The sequence below is a fragment of the Platalea leucorodia genome (genome assembly GCF_965183815.1).
Source record: "Platalea leucorodia genome assembly, chromosome: 4".
Classification (NCBI taxonomy): domain Eukaryota; kingdom Metazoa; phylum Chordata; class Aves; order Pelecaniformes; family Threskiornithidae; genus Platalea; species Platalea leucorodia.
Window position 1 is genome coordinate 114,772,621 of NC_138826.1, and position 21,240 is coordinate 114,793,860.

The following is a 21,240-nucleotide window of genomic DNA, read 5'->3' on the forward strand; positions in this document are numbered from 1 at the left end:
ATTTTCACAAATGTCCTGTTACTTAAATGAATGAACAAACTTATGCAATACTTATTGCAATGAATTGCATCCATCCTCTAGCCTTTTACATCAAAAACACCACAAGCTGAAGCAGTCTGATGGAGTTGCATCAGCTGATTAATTAATTGCTATTTGTACTTGACAGGCTACAAAAATTATTTTGGTATGCATTAAACATGCCATGATCCAATATGAGAGGATGTGAAGTTGTCCAGATTCAACATGCCCCCCCTCCCCCCAAATAAGAAAGCTATAAATCCTGTAAAAAATATTGCTATTGTTACTCCTATTGCTCTTAGAAGCCTTCAGGCAGGGTCAGGGCTCTTTTTTCCTCTACACACCTCCGATGAGAGATAAGCACTACTTTAAGGTCTTTACAATCTAAATTAAAAAAAAAAACAAACAAAATAAAAAAACCCCAAACAAACCAGACAACCAAAAATGGTATCCTATGATTTCTTTTTACACTGTGAATGTCGTCACAACTTCAAAAAATGATATAATGTAGTGTCAACAGAATAAATACAGTCATTGCTTACAGTCTTACAGTAGGAAAGGTCTTCATACCTTGGGATTTAATGTCAAAATCATAGAAACACAGAAATGTTGGTTAGAAGGCACCTCAGTAAGTTATCTAGTCCAAGCTCTCACTTGAAGTGTGACTATTTCCAGCTCTAGATCTACTAATGGAAGAAAGAATAACAAACACTTTAAAGATGTTAAGCTCAAGCCACTTGTAAACCAGAAAAAGTGCATACTGTCCATTTCAAAGAGATCGCCGACTAGAAAGCCAACTAGACTGGCCTCATTGCTGGGGCCTTGTGCTGCCTTCTCCTCCAGACCCCTCATTTTTGAGCCACTGCATTTCTGGTTCTTGACACCCATCTTAACATTGAGATGTTCCTTTCTCCAGACTGCTGCTGGAAGACTCCAAGTCAACAGATCTGCAGAGCTTATTAGTGAGGCCACCCCTGATGCTGTCTCACCTAGAGTTGGGGCACTGCTGAGAGGTGTCTCATGAGCTGGGAACAGCAGGGTTAGATGAAAACCTACAGAAATTTGCTTTGAATGATAGTCAACCTTATGAACTCAATGTGTATAATTTTGAAAGGGAACTTACAGGCTTTGGAGTTTTCCATGGAGAAAAGAAACCTGAAATAAACAAAAAATAACGTTAGCAGGTTTTTCTGATGCATAAAGAGTGGAGGCTAAGTGGTGTCTATGCTCCCGTTTTCATTGAGGTCTGCAGATAATATTGATATATATGAAAATTCTCTACACACAAGGGGTGAAAACACAAACCACGGGGGATAATTTCTAAGAAAAAATATATGCAAATATACATATATGCATATATATATATGTATATATATATGCAACTGGAGCTATTGAGATCATTGCCATACTTTACAAACAGCATGGGATTAGGTTGAAATTAAAAGAAATAAATAAAAGGACTTCCAAATGCCTTGATGGACATTGGATAAGACACCAAATGACCTGATATTGATGCGTCAAATGCAGTCGCACCTTTAAGAAGAAGCAATTCAGAACATCCCATCAACAAAACCTAATAATACAAGAGATTTTTTTAGAAGAAAAGCCTGGAGAAAAATAACTGGTTTATGAGTCTAGATAAGGTGGCCAAGTCTTGGGAGGGTTTCTTGTTTTGATACTGTCCTGTTTTTTTGTCATAGCTAGCAAGTGGTCAGACATGACTACCTCTTCTACAGAACTAGTTATCTCCTTTTCCTTGGTTATTGACTGACTGATAACTTGCTTTAGTGACTTTCATGAATTTCAACTATTGTAGCATATAAATGTTTAAAACTCCAGATATGCCCTTTTCATAAAAGAAGATAATTTGAAACAATCATTGTAAACACTGTTACTATCTTACGCAGCACAACGTTAAAAAACTTACAAAATATTAAATAAAAAGAAGCATTTCAAAGGATATTGGGTCACATTTTTTAAAATACCAGCTTTCAGCATAGATTTCATTAAAAAAACCCATTCTCAGTTTAATAGCAGGTAAAAAAAAGTTTGTGGACCTTCCTAAGTAAGATTAAAAGATAATAACAAAGAGTTCATTTGTTTTGTCAGAAAGAGAAATGAGGTTTAAACTGAGACATCTAATACGAAGGCTGCTCTTTCATTCAAAAAATGAATTAAGCTGTAAGAGCAGTACTGACTTCATTATTTCCTTTTCTAAGGTGAGTCTAGGAAAAAAAATAAAAATCATGAGAACACTAGGGGAAGTATTTTTCTACAGGCAAATCACAACAGGACTTATATTTTTACATAGCATTTAAGGTTCCTAGAATTGTGTGATAGTGAGATATTTTTTTCTGCCATGATATCTAATTTATTTAGACTGAAAAGCCTTGGAGTGAAAAAGCACTTGAGCCGTTTGCAGAGAAACACTGGCTGTTTTGCAATGCTGATGTATAAGCTGATAGTGCTTTTAAACAAAAAGTATATTGGGAAAAGTAATCCTGGAAAGGTTTATGTTTACTGACTCTATAGTGTCTGGATAAAACTGCTATATTAACAAGTAGGCAGATTTCTTTCCATCTGCAAATTCAAGCTGACAACAAGCATCCTGTATAGATCTGGCTTGTACACCACCTTCAGTAATAAAGATTCTGTAGTAGAAACTGATTTAATAACTTCTTGGATGGCAGATGGCTACCTTTTTATTACCTGCTGTTCTGTACAGCTAATAAGAGTGAAAGTTAAAAAGCATTTTTACTCTCAGAGCTAAAGATAAGACTTGAAACTTGCAAGGAGGTTTGCTGAAGTGCTTGGAAAAGATCGGTAGAGGTAACACACCCTCCCCATTGGTACCGGTGCACCTCCCATAAGTTACTGTCAGCAAAAATTACTCCAGGTGAAACTGAAAGGTCATTTTTTCTGATTTATTTACTGTCTCCATCTAAAAATATGCTGGAGTTATCAGAAAATTTTGCTATCAATTAAAAATATAATAAGTATTTATAAATCAAATAAATAATGACATATACATCAAGTGAAGATTTTTTTAAAAAAAACTCAATTAAAAAAAAATCAGTTATTCACCCAAATAAGGAAAACACAGACTTATATTTAGTTTGGAAGCTATGGGCACAGACTGCAACATACAAATGACAACATCTACACTCAAAACAAATAAAAGGCAATATTTATTCACACAGTATGAAATCATGTTAAGAAAACTAATGGATATAGGATGCCACAGAAGTAAAAGATCCAAAGCAAGATTTTAAAAAAGTATTGGATATCCATATGCTGTGGTTTAACCCCAGCTGGCAACTGAGGACCACACAGCTGCTTGCTCACTCCTCCCCTGTGGGATGGGGAGAGAATCGGAAGAGTAAAAGTGAAAAAAAACCTTGTTGAGGTTGAGATAAGAACAGTTTAATAATTGAGATAAAATAAAATAAAATAATAATAATAATAATAATAATAATAATAATAATAATAATAATAAAAGAATATACAAATCAAGCGATGCATGATGCAATCGCTCACCACCCACCGACTGATGCCCAGCCCGTCCCCGAGCAGCGGCCCCCCGGCCAGCTTTTCCCCAGTTTATATACTGAGCATGACGCCATATGGTATGGTATATCCCTTTGGCCAGTTTGGGTCAGCTGTCCTGGCTGTGTCCCCTCCCAACTTCTTGTGCATCTCCAGCCTTCTCAGTCGGTAGAACATGAGAATCTGAAAAGTCCTTGACTTAGTGTAAGCAGTACTTAGGAACAACTACAACACCAGTGTGTTAACGACATTATTCTCATACTAAATCCAAAATACAGCACTATACCAGCTACTAGGAAGAAAATTATCTCTATCCCAGATGAAACCAGGACACCATATGTATACAAAAGCATGTTGGAAGCAAAAATCTCTAAAGGTAACAAACCTTGGAACTAATATCAAAATCCATTCTTCAGATTTAAATTCAGGTATTAAATCAAGATCTCATGCAAGATGAGATGGTCTCTCACCTATGTCAAGGACTAGGTGCTAGACTAAATAGATGAAGGCCTAGTTCCATAAAGCAAACCCTATCTTATATCTTTCATGCATTTCATGGCAATTTTAATGTTGCTTCACATAACATCTATATTCTCAGCCAAACTAAACACCCTTTTTCCCAATCTAAACAAAACTGACCTTCAGACAATGTATGGCATTATCAGTTATTCAACATGAGACTGATTATGGAGAATTGTTGTGAACCAAACATGTCCAGAATTATCACTGGTATTAAAATACATGCAACCATTGCTGCAAATTCAAAAATTCAAGAGTATAATGCATATGTAGTACATCATAAGTGTAACAGAAACTTCACATGAAAAGGCACAAAAGCAACATGCACTTTCCTGTGCAATCTGCATGCTCCCTTCTAACTTTCACCTTTAAATATTGATCTGCATAAATATAGGATCAAATCCTTCTACATGTAGAAAATTGTGGCTTGGAAGCTCACCTGAAGAATATATCTCAACAGAATATAACTCAACAGTGTTGGCCTTCTGCAGCCACATTTACAGCTGGCAATAAGAAGCAGTGGACTTTCACTTAGTTTGACCTCACTTCACACCACCACATTTTCCCTTGACTTTCTGGCACTGGTTCATTACATGCTGTGAGTATTCCCCGCCAGAGGCAGTGGGACCCCACCTGAATGACAGCCGCCAGCAGACTGGCATCAATTCAGTACTGATTTAGAGGCAAGACTGGAATTTGTTCTCCAAAGACTGCAGCTTTCAACTTCTGTTGAGTTTTAATACAGTACTAATACTGCTCAGCCTTCTAACCAACTCACATCTAACTAGGCACGCATACTGGGTAAGGTCTTACAACTTTATGCCACTTCCAGATTTCCACTTCTCCCTCCCCAAACTCCCAAACACCTACTGTCCAACTTGTGATGTCTTCTATAAAAACATGAGTAGCTGAGAACATTACATACATATACATATAAACACTCCTCACCCCCATATTCACCTACACTTTTAAAATCTGAAATAATAAAAGCCAACTTAGATTTACCTAAAAATACTTCATGCAGCCTGTTCTTCCCATGAGTGGCTTTCTGCTCACCCATGTACCTGACAGCTATCCCTTCTCATAATAGCTTCACCACATAAGTTGTGGCTCACTTTCTGAAGACTCCCATATCTTTCTATTTGTATTAAATAAGCCTTTATTAACATTCCTCGTAAAGGCAGCAGTATAGGTCTGAATTAATTTTGGAAAGGAGAGTGGCATTACTGGTTTCTGTCAAAGGGCAACCTCCACCACTCAGCTAGATGCTAGCAGGAAAATACGATGGTCATCATCTAGTGTAATGTAATATAACATGTAAGCATGTCAGGATAAAATATATAACCTCATATACTTCTCCAAAGTTAGTTTTGAGAATACAATGTTTTATTTTTCAATGTCAACCACTTGAACTGTAATAAGATACAGCAGCTGGTGGCCAACACCTTTATCGAAATTTTAATTGTTTAGTTTTAAATAAATAAGCTGAGGTAGAGTAACAAATATGCTTTTTAAAATCAGAATTACATTTTTATCATAAAGCAGTGTTAGAAAAAATATTTTTGACATTGCTTTTTAAATTATATTTACCACCTTCCCTGGAAATCAGATCTGCGATGATTTCTATGTTGTAACCTTACTAAAAAACACCAGTAACACAAGACAGATTTTGGATTCAAATGAATTTGGCGCAAAAATATATTTTTTTTCTTTTTTCAGATCAAGGAAAATTCCAGCTTCAGTTTACTGTACTCGTTTTCGATGAAGATGTCCTATAACAAAAGACAAATCACATCACACTTATTGTATCTATTTCTTCTTATATACAAATGTAAGTATGCTTTTGTCATAAAATATGCTTACAGATTTCACATGCCTTACACTTCAGCCAGTATTTATTGTTGGAAAGTTTAGTTTTCTAAAAGCAGCTTAAGAGATAGGACTTAGAGAATTTGCAAGGTAGAGTCTTGATTTGGTGTCCCGTCCCCGTCGTCCCCCCCCCCCCCCCCCGTAAAAATCCTGAATTTGGCATATTCCGTAATGTCAGTAATACAAAAGCAGCCTTTGGTTATTTTTCTGCTGCCATGTGGATGCTTTTTGCTACATTTCCATCTCCATTATTTGCACTATTTTGTACTGATTTCTGGAAAAGTTCTTAAGACTTTGTAAAATCTACACTAATGTAGATATTGCTAAACCACAGGACCTTTAATGATGTTCACTTCTGCAGCAGATGTGTATGTATAATTAAACTGAAGCCCGGGAACAGTTTGATTTCTGCAGTGGTGGCATGTGGTAGTGCTGCAGAGAGGAACTTAACAGCATCAAAGATAAAGCGTTTTAATCCAAAGCAATGTTCAGGGCACGTCAACTTCTCTCCACATCACTTGTCGCACTGATGATACAGCAAGTGTTTTGCCCATCAGCTTTTGCTGGGCTTCTTGGGGTTTTTTTTGTGCTATAAAAGCCTTGTTGCATATGGCTTCCTGAGCAAAGCTGTCCCAAGCATTGCACAGACCTTTCTCACGTAGATGCTTGTAAGTCAATGAACAGATGACTGATGAGCACTCCCAGAGCATTAACTGACTCCATGGGCATCTTATCAACATCCATGTGACAACACTTCACTTTAGAAAAAGTTTTCCTTTCTAGAAAAGTTACTGTATAAATTTACTGTAACAGCAGATTTTTTTTTCTGTGCCTTTTCTTTCTCTTACCGGGATCCCTGAGATGTCTATCAGTTGCCTACACTGGTGCGTCAGTTCCAGAGGTGTCAAATACCCGATAATGTCACATGGATGCGACAGTGGAGAACTCCTCTGAGGGTTCAGACTCACAGTGTACACCATTAGCAGGATGAAGGGAGCTGCTTCTTACCATTCGTGTTACGTCTGGCTTCTCCTTCTGCATGTTTACCTTTTGTTGACCTATGCTAGGTGTGGTTGGATTAGGTGCACAGAACTCAAGCTACAATTGGGCCAACTTGTTAAGATGCAAAATATCCTCCAGCTAAAATTCAAAAAATACTGGTGGAAGAGATAATTTTTTTTTGCATACATAGAACAAATATATATCATTAATTCAATTACTCTTCACATATTTTCCCCTTTTCAGGGAAACAAACATGATCAATGAGAACAAGTAAATTCAATTAATTTATATACTGTAGTGAACAAAATCTAAAAGGAAACAATGAATTAACACAGATGGAAATAATACTTATGAAAACAAGCAGGTGATGAAAAGTTTAAATTGGTCATGTCATATTTAAAATGTCGGAAGATGTATAGGGAACGGCAATTAGTAGTTCTGTTTCTAATAAAATCAATCATCATTACCATGTAGTATTTTTTCAAACGTCCATCTTTTTCAAAAACAGCTTTAAGTATTGAGCTCTTACTCTAGCAACAACAAAAAGTTGATTTACCTTGAAATAAAGAGTAGGTGTAAGAAGAGTGGGAAGTCTAGCTCTTCAAGCATAGTTAGCTAGTCCTGTTGTCAGCTGTCCTTCAGAGTGATGGTGCCATGCTGTGGAGGATCCATTTCGTCTTTGGTTGAGATGGCACCCGATGCAATGGGTCAAAAATCAACACATCCCACATCAGAATGAGATGAATGACCCATCATGTTTGATTTGTAGCCCACAACATTACGCATAGTTAGACTCAGTGTTTTTTCCCTTGCAGTAGGCTACGCACTGGCAGCATGGCAAGTAACTGATGTAGCACTGTGCTGCACTGAGATGAAGGCTGGTTACAGTCATCAGTTGTTATATCAAATGCAGGTTCAGATTAATAAAACTGTGAAACGGGTCTGTCTTCTTTAGGGCTGTATACACATGCCCAGATGTTATTAAACAGTTTTGCCTGAAAGAGACTTGCAAGGGTACAAACTGGTCCTCAGCAGTTGCTTGGGGTGGCATTTTGCTTTATGCTCCACTACTCCATTGCTCCTGATCTCAACCCAAGTGAGACTGCTACAGAAGTAGGGCTCCAGTCCAAATCAGCACTATTTTTCACTCTCTTTGGCCTACTACACCTGTGGAAAGTGACTCCAAAGAACGAATACATTCCTGCCCATAGATAATCACTCTATGAAGGTGCAAGGCAAAGAGCAGACACAGTTCACAGCAAGGTCAGCTGGATCTTTAGACCCCACTGGGGTAGCACCTTCTGTGGCTCATCTCTTCTCCAGGTGACTCGAGGGCATTGTGAGTCCAAGTCTATATTTCTTCCCTTCAAACTTTCAGATTTCTTGATGAATAGCATAAAGCGCGAGACAGAGAGGTTTATCAGAAATGATGTGGAGGTAGAGGAGTACCTTGGGAAATTAAACGTGACCTCATCTCACTGAAGTCTATAGAACTGCTACAAAAACTTAATTGACTGTGAGATCAGGTACTAAATCGATATTCACCTTTTTATACATAGGAGCACTTTTTGTGCAGTTCATGAAGTTTCACTGACCTAACCTTCTTAAGCAACAATTTTTCAATAATATTCAGATCTTCACAAATAATTAGAAAAAGGAGAGCTATTCAAAGTCATGAATGACAGAAGTACTTGCTGTTCAAGCTGGGAACCTCACCGGTCACCTGTGTCTATGAGAATTTCCTCTAAAATACACTGGAGAACCTCAAGCTACCATTAAGTTTTCACTTTCATGAATAGCAAAGAGTCTTTGTTAGCAAGAATACAGCCACCAGAAAAGGTCAGAAGCTGGCATAGTAATGAGTTAATTTACATTCTAATGGACATACAGCTATTTATTTTGCTTGGCTGCTACAGCTCTGTGAATTGCTTATCAGTCAGAGATTTAAAATAATTTATGAAACTAGAAAAACCCAACAAACTAAATACCACCTCCTTCTGGTTAACTTGGACGTGAAGCAGAGATTTCTGGATCATAGCTAAAATAGTGCAGAGGCAAACGCAACATTGTCAGTGACAGTTTTTGATGCTTAAATGTACTAGAGTTGGGAGAAAAAATAAAAATCTCTACAACAATTTCTGGAAATGAGAAATACATTTTTGGAACAAGTAGCTTTGTATGTGGTCAACAAGAGTAGATTATTTTCCATAGACAAAGTTTGATACTAAACACCTACAGACTGTTTCATTGGGTGACACTTTTATACAAACTTTCTTCTCTTTTCTGGCACCTATTACCAGAACAGTGTTACACCGTTACAGATTTATTTCCTTGTTGGTTGCAAACCGTATTGTCTGAAGGACAGCCATGTCTCAGAATGGAGAAAATGCTGCTACAGTACAATTCAGAACAGATTTTACTGGGACAACTTGACCTGGAGTAGGAAAAGATATCTTATGGAATGGAGGAAGACTCTTGTCTCTTGCCTTTTTTTACAGAAGTTCCCACTAAAAGTCTGAATCTTTAGGTCTATAACCTGGTTTATGATTTGCAACTGCAAGTAGTACTGGATGAACTGTTGTTTTCTTCACTGAGGTCTATAATATATATATTTTATATAAATACTAACTCAATTAGCAAAAGTCTGCATGCCCAGGTACTAACACATGATGCGTGGAGAAAGAGATCTCAGAAGTTTGCTCACAAGTTGTAAACTCTACCAGCACCTTGAAAAGGTCAAGGTTATTTTTTTGTACAGACAAGAAAAAGAAGCTTTTGTTTGGCAGACGTAAATTTTCCTTGAAGAATCTCCAGTTTTGCTCATGTGTGTTGTCCAATGACTGCTGCTAGAATCAGTGTCACTAGTTCACGTTTCCAGGCTAGAGACTACACTCTCTACTGTACTGCTCTAATACTGCAAGAGCTAGTAATGCACATAGTGCACCGTCTTGGGTAAACATATTGTAGACAACTCTCCCTGAGCAGAGCAGACACAGCAAGGTGAAAAGACTGGTATATGTCACACGCACTGAATCAACAACATAATTTAGAATATAAATTGAGTCTTCAGAGTCCTGACAGCTCATGACTGTTGCTTCTAGAAGGGCCTGCAAGTGTTGCCATACCCATAGAGACTCTGTATGCTTGCTAAGAACATGTCTGACAACTCAGCCTGGCTTTACTGAAAGCTAATTTAAGCTTCAAAACTAACTTTTCAGGAATACTGCATCACATTTTCAGGGCGCTCTGACAGTCAGAAACTCTGCCTAACTATGCCAGTGTCTCTGCTCTTTCATGTGTTTAGAATCTGCTCCCATTTAAGCTTTTACACTTTCTAAGCACATTAGAGAAATCTCAGTTTACATTATGGCATGTCACTTTGATGAATATCAAGGCATGTTCCCAATATTTTCTGTTAAAATGTAGGTGGAGCATAAGTTGTTTGTACACAGTGTCCTAAAGTCCTTTTCATGAAAATACATTCAGAAAAAGTCTTCAGCAAGTGTGGGGGAAAAATACTCAATAATAAATCCATTCCTTTTCTTATATGTAAGCTTCGTATTAAGGCATAGATGAAAAGGAGTCACCAGATATTTAGTCTTGACACTTATGCTGCCAGTTCCTTCTCTTCTAAATTCCTTCATTGCATCCATGTTTTCTCTCAGCTACCCCCTTCTTCAGATGCCTGTTCCCAAACTCTCACAGACTTTTTGTTCCCAGGATTTCCCTCTCTGTGCCCTGATCCTGATTTGAAAACCAGCTAATCCTATTCCTGAAACAGTGATCAGAAAAATCCCTAATAAAAGAATATATTAAATGTAGGAAAATGCCCTTGGTGTCCATGACTGTTTCTGAATGGGAGACCTTGCAATGCAATGCTCCACTCTAATGGGAGACAGAAAAACAGCACATCAGAAGTAGTGATGAACCATGCAACTGAGGTAGAACAGCCGAGAATTGAGTCTAGAAAGATTTCAGCTAACCAAAGAGAGATGGCAACCTCTCAGTGACCTGGAAAACTGTCTGGACTTTGTTGTTTGTACTGAATAGCTTTCCAGATATCAGCTCAATTGCATCACCACGTAGTGTCTTTTGGGTTGGAATATTTATCCTCATGGCGTTGCCAGCTGTGACAAAGGACCTATAGATGGGAGGTGAGGTGGAGCACCCAAGGGCATCTCAGTTAGTATAGGATGCCTACATTTACGCAGTTTACTGAAGCCCCCATCAATTATAATGGACTCATAGGCATCTGTGCCAAATTTAGACACTGATATTCAGACAACTAAATTTTGATGTCATAGTCTGTGAATTAGGACTTAACGCAGAAGCATAACCATAGGTCTAGTATCAAGAGTGCCATGCCTTGTATTAATCAGAAATCTGTGCTGGATTGGCAGATATGACACAGAATCCATAGGAGATTTCAGAGCTTCAGTTGTCATCCTGGATGATCTTGAGTCTCCCACTGACTCTGCCGTTTCTTGATACCCCAGTGCATCTCAGATGGTCCTGGATGTCTCTTAGTGAGCTCAGAGTCTCACTCCTGAGGTTTGGGAGCAACGGACAAAAGTTTATCATGAAGCAACAAATAAGTTAAATTCCAGACACTGAGAGAGCCTGCTGGTTTCACCTGTCTGCCTTTCTGTCATTACTAAATTACATTGTAGTAACTTCAGAATTTTGTGTTTAATATGCATTAAGCTGTCAGCATGGTTTTGGATTTTATTGATTTGCCTTTGAAATCTCTTCTGTGACAATGGGAAGTGTCAGGAGCTCAGGTGTGTTAACTATAATTGGCTTATTTTCATAGCACATGGCAGAATCATAAACACTCGATGGCAACATAATGAAGAGGTAATCATGCCACTTGGCCACAGTGGTGGAAGCTGGAATAAGCAATAGCATGCTTATTTGATTCTTCAGATCCAGATGTTATTCAAAGTAATAATTTCTTTCCAATTTTCTGCTCCTTCACACTAGCTTGACAGACCAATTTATTCCTGGCTATAGGGATTCAGGTAGAACAGAAAGATTGACAAACAGTCGGAGACTGTGAAAGGAGAAACAGGAGAAACAAAACTTATCACAAGATTCAAGTTCTACACAGTTGAGTCTTAGCTGTGAGAGTATATCGTTTAGTGTAGGAAAGTGAAATATTTGGCAAGGGATGTTAGTGGAAGGCTGATGTCCAAAGAGTAAAAAATGGTGAAGAGAACAGCGAATTTCTAAACTCTCAGTTCCTTGGTTGAACCTCTAGGTAATTCACTTTGCTTTGAGCTGCTGAAGATTTGATACTGTCCACACTGACATGGACAGAGCAGAGAGAAACCTCTTTGCTTTCATGTTCATCCAGTCAGGAGGTAATTCTCAGTATTTAACTTATCAAGAAGAACAAAACTGAATTAGTAAAAGCTTTGTAGTGATATAAATTATAATGGTGAAAATGACATGAAGTTCAGAAGATTTAGCATAAGACCATAGAAGCCTGAAAGAAAAAAACGAGAGAGAAATAATGATTGATGTGCATAATACTATTGCAGTACAGAACACTAAAGAGTATAAATCGATCAAGGTGACCTGGCATGCAAAAAAAGGTTGAGAAATGTCACATTTTTCTGAATTCCTGAAGGTCTGGAGATGAGTAATTAACATAAAGAAGGGCTGTGTCCTTAAGTCTAATGAGAGAGGAACAGTATTGATGTGAATTTTATGATGTTTAGATTGTGTGCTGGTCACATGTAGTCCTGCGCAGTACTTTAAAAAGTTAATGAACAGAACACTAAAAAATGATGCTGATAAAGGATCCTGACAAGATAGTTGGGAAGTAATAAGTATTAAATTAATGTATTACAAGGAAAAGCAAGAAAAACTGTGAATAGGTAATTTTTTTTCCCTGTGACAGTGCTCTGTCTCTCATAGGAGCATAAATTGATTTCAGACTGTTGAGATTTAGATGATGTGTCTAACGTAATGGAAATAAACCCTCAATACTGGGAAAATTGGAACAGTACATAAACATGAGAAGTTAAACAAAGAAGGTTATGGTGCTGACAACTGTGAAACACCTTGTGGACCTCACAGCTGGCCTAAGCTCAAAAATTAGCATTTTTAGAAAGACTTGCTAGGGTACTTAGGATGTATGTCCCTCCTTTTTTAAAATCAGAACTTAATGCATAAGAAAGCAAACTTGGATGCAGCCTTTGGATCTGTAAAACATCTTCTTCTTCCTCAGTATACCCATATAACTCAGTATGCCCATATGATCACAGAACAAAAACTATGAATTTATGCTTGAAGACCATAGCTGGCTGAAGGAATCTGGATGAACGGTACAATTAATCAGTGATGGTCATCTAATTGGATGTGATATATACTTTTTCCTTGGGGTTCCCCAAGGAATAGGTAAATAAGACGACAGTAAAGGTAGATCTGCATGCTCTTTACCCAGTCACCATACAGTTTTGCTGGTGTATAATCCCAATCAGCTACGACAGGAAATTGTAAGGGAATATGCCCTTGGCTGTTTTTTTGGTTTTGTTTTTAACTCGCATGAGCTAATTTAAAAAGTATAATTCATGTCATGGGGATCAACAACAAATGGTCTACTTCAGGGGAAGAGGAAGGAAAAGGTTGATTCAAATTAGAGCTTGTTAGTGCTCTTCTGACAATGGGAGTTTTCATTGGTGAACGGTGATTCACTAAAGCCATTTTTGTGAAAAGCAGCTGCATTTCCAGAATGTATTGAACATTTAATTGGTAAAAAAAAAAAAATAAATCAGATCTCAGATGAAATTTCTAGTTAAGTTCTAGATAAAATACCTACTGACCATCTAATATTTAGCAGGACCATCTAATACTTAGCAAGCATTAAATATTAGACGTTCCTGATAACATGGAGCCTGAAGTAAATTACCCTGTTACAAGCAGGTCTTTGTTTCTCATACCACAAGTAAGTTTTTGATCTATCGGGCAATTGACAGTTCTATACTAAGTTGCTCTATTTCTCAGTGGATGTTCTCTTTGGTGAATTTTTTTGAAAGGTCTAGGACTCAATCTTGGTAGGAGGGGTTTTAAACTTAATAATATTTCATAGGCTAGAGGAAAGCAATTACAATCCCATTCTAGTTTCAACATGATTATATGTCCAGCTACTCAGAATTTAATAATTCAGAAATTATTGCTGCAATTTGAAAATATTAACAAGTATACAACAGAAAGCAAACAATAATATCTTCAGATCCTCCATTGAACAGTTTTTCCACAAAGAATATTCTGAAAGTTGTGTGTTCTGCTATACAAAGAAAGACTTTAAATGGAAGACATGAAGAACATCTATAATTCTCCTTAACCTGGTAAAGATTATTTACTGTTAATGAGAACTCAAAAAAATCAGTGTGCAAGTAGCTATCACATATTAATGAATAAAAGTGGATACCTCTGTGCACAAACACAAGTCATGAATCTTTATTCATCCTTTTCCTAGTATGAATGAGTTAGAAATGCAATTGAATTGCAACTTCTATGCCAGCACTCTGCAACAGACGCATTTTGATTTACTGACAAAAATATGCATCTTGTTACACTGCAGTGCTTCATCTCTCAGACAACATAGGAAAAAAAAAAAAAAGCTTGTGAATACTTCAGAATTAACACTCATTCTCTAGAAGACTAGGTTTGATCCTCCACCTGCAAAATTTCAGAGGCATTAATTTTTCTTTCCTAAATTTGTTGGATTTGATTTGCAACATTCTTTCCAATGCAGAAAATTAATGTTTTCTCACTTATTATTGCATTCTAAACCGCTATTTTTTGGTTTTTATTTCTATTATTCTTTGAGATCTCTGTATATTTCCAAATATAACCTTCGTAGTTTTAAATAGCAAGAGGGAAAGTGGTAGTAGTATATTTGCATTTGGGGCTCTTTTTCTGACTTCATAATTACAATGATGCGTATTATCTTGGTGTTTTATCACCCCAAATTGTAAAACTGGTGTAATAGGACTTTCCCCTGTTGTAAAAATCTCTGAAATGGCTAAAATTTCTGTGTAATTTTGTTTCTTCATTACTAAATTACATTTAAATAGCCACTGAAATGATGCTGGAGTTACAGCTCAGGAGAAGCATCATCAGTTGTTAGTTCCAGCATTCAAGCCTTTGATCTGCAATGTGTAGAATATGCCAACCTGAGATGCTGGTGAAGAAATTACTTTTTATTTTGTGGCAATGTAGCTGGTTTTGATTTGGTGTTTCCTTCCGACCTGAGATGGAATCCCAGGTTAGCCAAAGATTTAAGCTAGATCTGCCCAGACTCCTTCTTACAGACAGCTCCAAAGGCTGTCTGTTAATATAAAATATAAATAATATATTTTATATATAACAAAACATTATATATATTATATAATTATATAATATAATATATATTAAAAATATAAATATATATATATAAAACCAAAACCCAAACCACCAGGCTGTATTACAATATAACTAAAATATGTAAATTTTCAAATAGTGAAGATGTAAAATGATTAGCTGGAGAATACAGAAGCAACAGGGGTTTCTGAACAGCTAGTGCCCTGCTCACTATGTCCCTACATTACAGGTCCTTGTTTCCAGGGAAATCAATGAGTTACAACAAGCTCTGTATAGTCCCTGCCAGTCCCCAGAAGATTTTCATCCCATTCCCTTTGAGGCCTATGTGTCTGCTCCTTGCTCTTCTCAGCAGGTTCCTGGATTAGGCTGCAGATCTCCAGCTCTCTGCCCTGAATCCTCTTCCACTTGCTCAGATCCCACAGCCATTGGAAATGTCTTTCCATGAGGAGGACCTCAGGGAGGAATGATCTGTCTTCACTGCAGGAGGACCTGCCTGACCCAGGTACTTCTCAGAGGAAGGAAGGTAGCATACACACTTGGAAGAAAGCAAACAGATGCTCTCCATCAGACCGTTATTATCTACTTGACACAGAGGATGATTGTAGCTGTTTTAAGTAAATAGATTCTCATGTTAACCATAAATGTCTTTCAAGCAGTTTTGTAGCTAGTAGACTCTGGTACCCAGAGTGTTGTAGGTCAGGGACTGTGCTGCTTCTCTGCTGAAAAAAAGGATCATCCTACAACATGATGCCTTAGACAACTGTTTACATGACTCAAAACCTCTTTTCTGAATCCCTAATTCTTCACTATCTTGTTTCTATCCTTTCAGCTCTGTTTTAGACCACTTTTCCCAAGCCAGATCCTTTTCTTTCATTTCTACAAGCTTTTCTAATGAACAACTGCTTGCAAGATTCCTCACAGGAAATAAATTATGAAATGATATGTTTAATTGTCTGTACAGGAAATGAGACATATTATAGGATCTGGGTACTAAGGAAATATCTTACTTTCTACCTTGCACATTGACAATTGAATCAACCATTACTTTTTCTAATGAAGTACTGTATATAAAATCCTGGAGAAATCCCACATTTCAGCTACTTTAGATGTATACAGTAGCTGAATGGCACCATAGAGGTGCCTGTTTTCCTCATCATACAGGGATCCCTGCTTGCTGCCCAGCTCAGATGAGGAAGGATGCCCTGTTGCTGTCTACACAGGATCCTTGATAACAACAGCTGAGGTGAATGTGGCTGTATGTGTTGTAAGGAAGATAGGCTGAAGTATGTAGCATGTAAAACTGTTTCAGCTTCTTTGCCTTTAAGGACCTGTAAAATGTACATTCACAATTAATTATCATGAGATGATTGTTTAAAAAGGGCCATTTGGACTGAAACTATATATAGCTGGTTCTTCTTTTAGTACAATGCATCCTAATGTGCTTCTATTAGGATAAAGAGCTTGATAAAGTTGGAAGTCTGGTATACAATGAACAAGTTACAAGATAAACCTCTTGCTTAATTAAGATTAACCTTAGTAGAAATAATTGTTGCAGTTGATGTAATGTAGTTAATGTTAGCTGGATCAGACTATCTAGTTGTTTCTATTTTAGAGCCAACCCTACAAGCCATTGAGGTCTCTCAGGAATGCTATATAATAAGTAAATAAAAACTGCATTATTTTTCAATTATAGTGTGAGAATGATTTGCTGTGTATGCAATCTCAATGAACACATCTGGCAAGCTGAAATAAAAAAGCATGTCTTCATTCTTTCTGTTTGCATCGATTTCTAAAGAACTTTCATATACAAAGAAATATATATTTGTTTTATATAAATATATGTATTTAATTCGGTATAATAAGGAGACAAGATTAAATACCTTCTCTTTCTCTCTGAGAAGTACTGTAGAAGAAGTTTAAAATTATCCAGGTGGTGATTTATTACATTCAGTCAGAGATCCTCTCTTTTAGCACCTTGGGTCCCCAAACATGAGAAAGGTGGAGAACCATAGAATAATATAAGTGTTTAGATTGGAAGGGACAGTTGGAGTTCATCTAGTCCAAACTCCTGCTCAAAGCAAGGCTAAGTTCAAAGACTGGGCTGGCATTCAAGAATGAAAGCTTCTCTGAATTGCTCAAATGGAGCCAGGATGACAAGCAATAAACATACTGCATTTATTTTACCCAGGAAGGACCTGGATAAAACATGGAAAAAGCTAGTGAAGAAAGGCAGAAATTGGATGGAGATGACTGTCTTCAGTTCTGCCACATTTGTTGGGTCTCACTGGCCACAGATCAAAGCCTCGTGGACTTTTCTTTTCCCCAGACTTCTCCCTGGACTGCTCTAGGACCTCCCATCATCCTTTGTTTTGGTTACACAGTTGAATTGCTCTGCCAGAATCTTTCCATCTTCTTTTAGTAATTCCTGATACTTATTCTTGGAACATTACATGTCAAATAGCATGAGGCTTAAGAGCTATGCAAAAGAGCAGCTGGGTCTTCTGATACACTATTCCACTAGGATCATATTTACAAAATAAAAAGGAACAAGTTTCTCTACTGGTCATTCCTTTTCTTCCTTAAGGAACAGATTAAGCTGTCTTCTGCGCTACTTCAGAGATATTATAGTGTTTATACTGCATTAGAGAGGCACTGCTTGGCCCCAGATGCCTAAAATAATCACATTTATTGACAACAAGCAGTTTAAAATACAGGAATTGTTTCACGTGGGTAGTAAGAAAAAGATGTTGACTTTGTATTGACAAATGTATTTAGTTAAGGTATTAAAAGATATGCAGATAATACTGCGGTGTTTCCCATAATCAGCAAACCTTTTCTATGATGCTAACTAATCCCTGAAGTATTACTTAATTAATTTTTTTTATTCTTTAAGAAAAATTGTATTATTATTATTGCTATCACTGTCATCATCATTTATCCTTTTAAAATATTAGCAAACTTTCTGCTAGGGAAAAAAAAAAACCTCATTGTGGAAATGGAAATTAATTGATAAAATGGATTTAAAGATCATTAAAATATTTTCTTATTCAAAGGTTTTGAGTCTGTGCTTTTATTCATGAATATAAAGTCTTTAATTATCACAGGATCTTTAGAAGTTCTCCATATATAGAAGACATGAAATGCAATAAAAATGCTTACATTAGATAGAAAAAAATATTCTAAAAAGTGCATTAAATATAATTTGCACCTAACTGAAATATACACTAAAAATAAGGTGACGCTAGGAATGTGTGCACAGAAAGCTTGCCTTGGTAAGCTCATGGTAATAAAAGGTACAAAACAAAAAAAAAGTCAAGATTTTTCTCATTTACCAAACAGGAAAACTGCACAGTATGTTTCTTATACACTGAATTACTGTTCCAAGTTATGACAAATCTGGCTTTGGAAAGCAATTTATTTCTTCTAGAAATCTGTTTTGACACACTTGGGAGTCAACTTTCAGAGTTTGTGCCTGACAGCTTTGGCTTCCATGTCCTTTTTTATACTGTAATCTGAAGGTGACACAGCAAAGGTGTATGTATCCTGATGTTGGTTTTGATTGTATTTGAATTATGAGTCACCCAGAGGCTTCCTGAGAAGGGCAGTGTTGTATTTAATAAATGTATGCTCTTGGTTTATAAAAAAGTAAACCAGTTGAGCACTACTCATAGAGGGCAAGTGTAGCCATTGTTAAAGCCTTCCTTCCCTTTTTAGGAATGTAAAAGAAAATTGCTTAAAGAATTGTACAGGGATAAACACCTCATCTAGAAGACTAATTTAGTTTCTATGTTTCTACTGGATAGGCAAACCATAGGAGCCAAGCGAGTTTTGTGGCTCTTGTAAGTGGTTTAGGAAGCGCCTGAAAATCACACCTTCCCATCTCCCCAGTGCTGTGCCTCATGTCTGTAGCACAATAGATAATGTACTCACTTGTTTTATAGTGTATTAGCTTACTTTATTACTATAAAATATTGCACTATATTACAAATCACCACGTCACAACGTCTACACAATGTATTTTGACAACAGATTTGGAAACCCAACAAATGTTGTTTAATAGGACATTACATTATACTGAACCAACAGAAACATTGTTCAACACATTTAGACTGAACTTTAGACATGTCTCAGTACACAAGCACAGGTTGTATGGTACTTTTTTAGAGTGCAGCTCTGTAGTTCTCCCTCCTTAGGCTGAGATCTCCTAGATCTCCTCTGAGGAAGGCTAGAGTCACTCAGAGCCTAGACTATGGGCAATTAGGAAAAAACCAAGTTTCTTCATGCCCCAGTATTGCAGTAGGTTCTCCCGTGTACCATGCTTGGGAGGTATCTGGCTTCAAAAGATGCTATTTTTTACTGAGATACACAGTCCCAGATAACCTGGTTAGTTTTCTGATAATACTGCTTGCAAGAACAGAGGAGAAACTTCTCTGGTCTGGCCAGATTTCAGTGTAGGCAAGCCAAAAAATCTGTTTTCTCAAACAATCTGTTCTTCAATTAGTATTAATTCATTCACTGATATCAGTAAGACTGAAATCAGTCTGCAGTGCTGCCAATAGAGCCCTTCAGTTCTAGCAGTGACATGGGCTGCAGCTACCAGACACAAACGTGCCCTGCACTCCTTAACAGAGACAAGTGGTTGCCTGTCCTGAAGACAGAGTTCCTGCAGCTCTGCAAAAAGCCTAGGTGTATGGCAAGTCTCTGTGTAAACCCAATAATGATAATGTCTGACTGCTTACTGTTTGTAGCCTCATCTTGGGCATAAAAATTTAATGGCAAACTAGCCATTGCAGCAATGGTAGTTACCTCTTTATGACATGCAACGATGAGAATCTATGTCTACACACTTGTATTTCATTTTGCTTAAAGGTCTTCTAAAGGGACCTGTTTCTCCAGTGTGCAAACTAACTTCTTTTAATGTCAACAAGAGTTAGGCACACACATGCCTAGGAGAAGTGTCCCCATAAGTTTTAATAGAAGCACTGTTCAAATTTAATACAGACCATATAAGCTTACATTAGAAAACAGTTTCACCAATAATAAAAGTACTTTTGAAACAAAATGCTTGCTATAGTCATTAAAAACCTTCTAGGCAATATATGTAAAAAAGATTTATCTAATGCTCTGCAAAATTATCCACAAATGTACCACACTGTGCACAAACATTAATAAGAAAGAAGCAGCAAAACTCTACCACTTTGAAACGCAATGCAATTAATACTACTTCCATTAATACAGTGTAATAGCTACTAACTATTATTGATGTCTATTTTTTCAGGAATCCATATTCATTAAGGAGGTCTATGGTTTCTTTTTCTTTTATTCAGAAATATGGAAGCAAGTGCACACTGTTTCACTGTTAATCAGAGCTATATAAGAAAAGATATGAAAGTCTCATTAGTGTGAATTTTAGGATAACTGTTCTCCTGCCATGACTCCCTCTGTTCAAATTTGCCATTCCCTGTGCTACTGAGAGGTTACCATTTCTCTTACTAACAAGATTTAGATTGAATCCCTTCATAAACTAGGCTATATATGTAACTTATTTTTTAGTTTACCTACTATAACATGTAAAATATTGATTAAAACAGATTTTATACCAGATGATTACAACAAGGTGCTTAAAAAATATTTCAAGTTAATCCAAAATATAAAACAGTCTCAATGTGTAGGACAAAAAGGATATAAATAATTTGAGGTTACTAGAAGAGTACATCTCTCACAGCTAAATATACGATACTCTGTAAGGTGAGACATGCCTTGTAAAAATGAATCTGGAAAGCAGTGCTTCCAGGAGTTATGTTACTATAATGGCAGTATTTCTTGCATGGTAACAGTATTTTCTAAAAATCTTTCGGAGATTTTATTTCTCAAATTAACATAGGAAAGACAGCTGCCCCTCTCACAAGGCTG

General features: G+C 36.9%; 1 protein-coding gene across 2 annotated transcripts in view; it reads right to left on the reverse strand.

The window, feature by feature from the left end:
- MAGI2 (membrane associated guanylate kinase, WW and PDZ domain containing 2) overlaps positions 1 to 21,240 on the reverse strand; it is a gene marked incomplete at both ends in the record, with an annotated part of 752,640 nt that overhangs the window by 90,135 nt on the left and 641,265 nt on the right. For both annotated transcript variants that reach the window (XM_082309172.1, XM_082309171.1), the window contains one exon: positions 1,142 to 1,173. In XM_082309172.1, the coding sequence (XP_082165298.1) occupies positions 1,142 to 1,173 (32 nt within the window). The remainder of the gene's footprint in view (positions 1 to 1,141; positions 1,174 to 21,240) is intronic.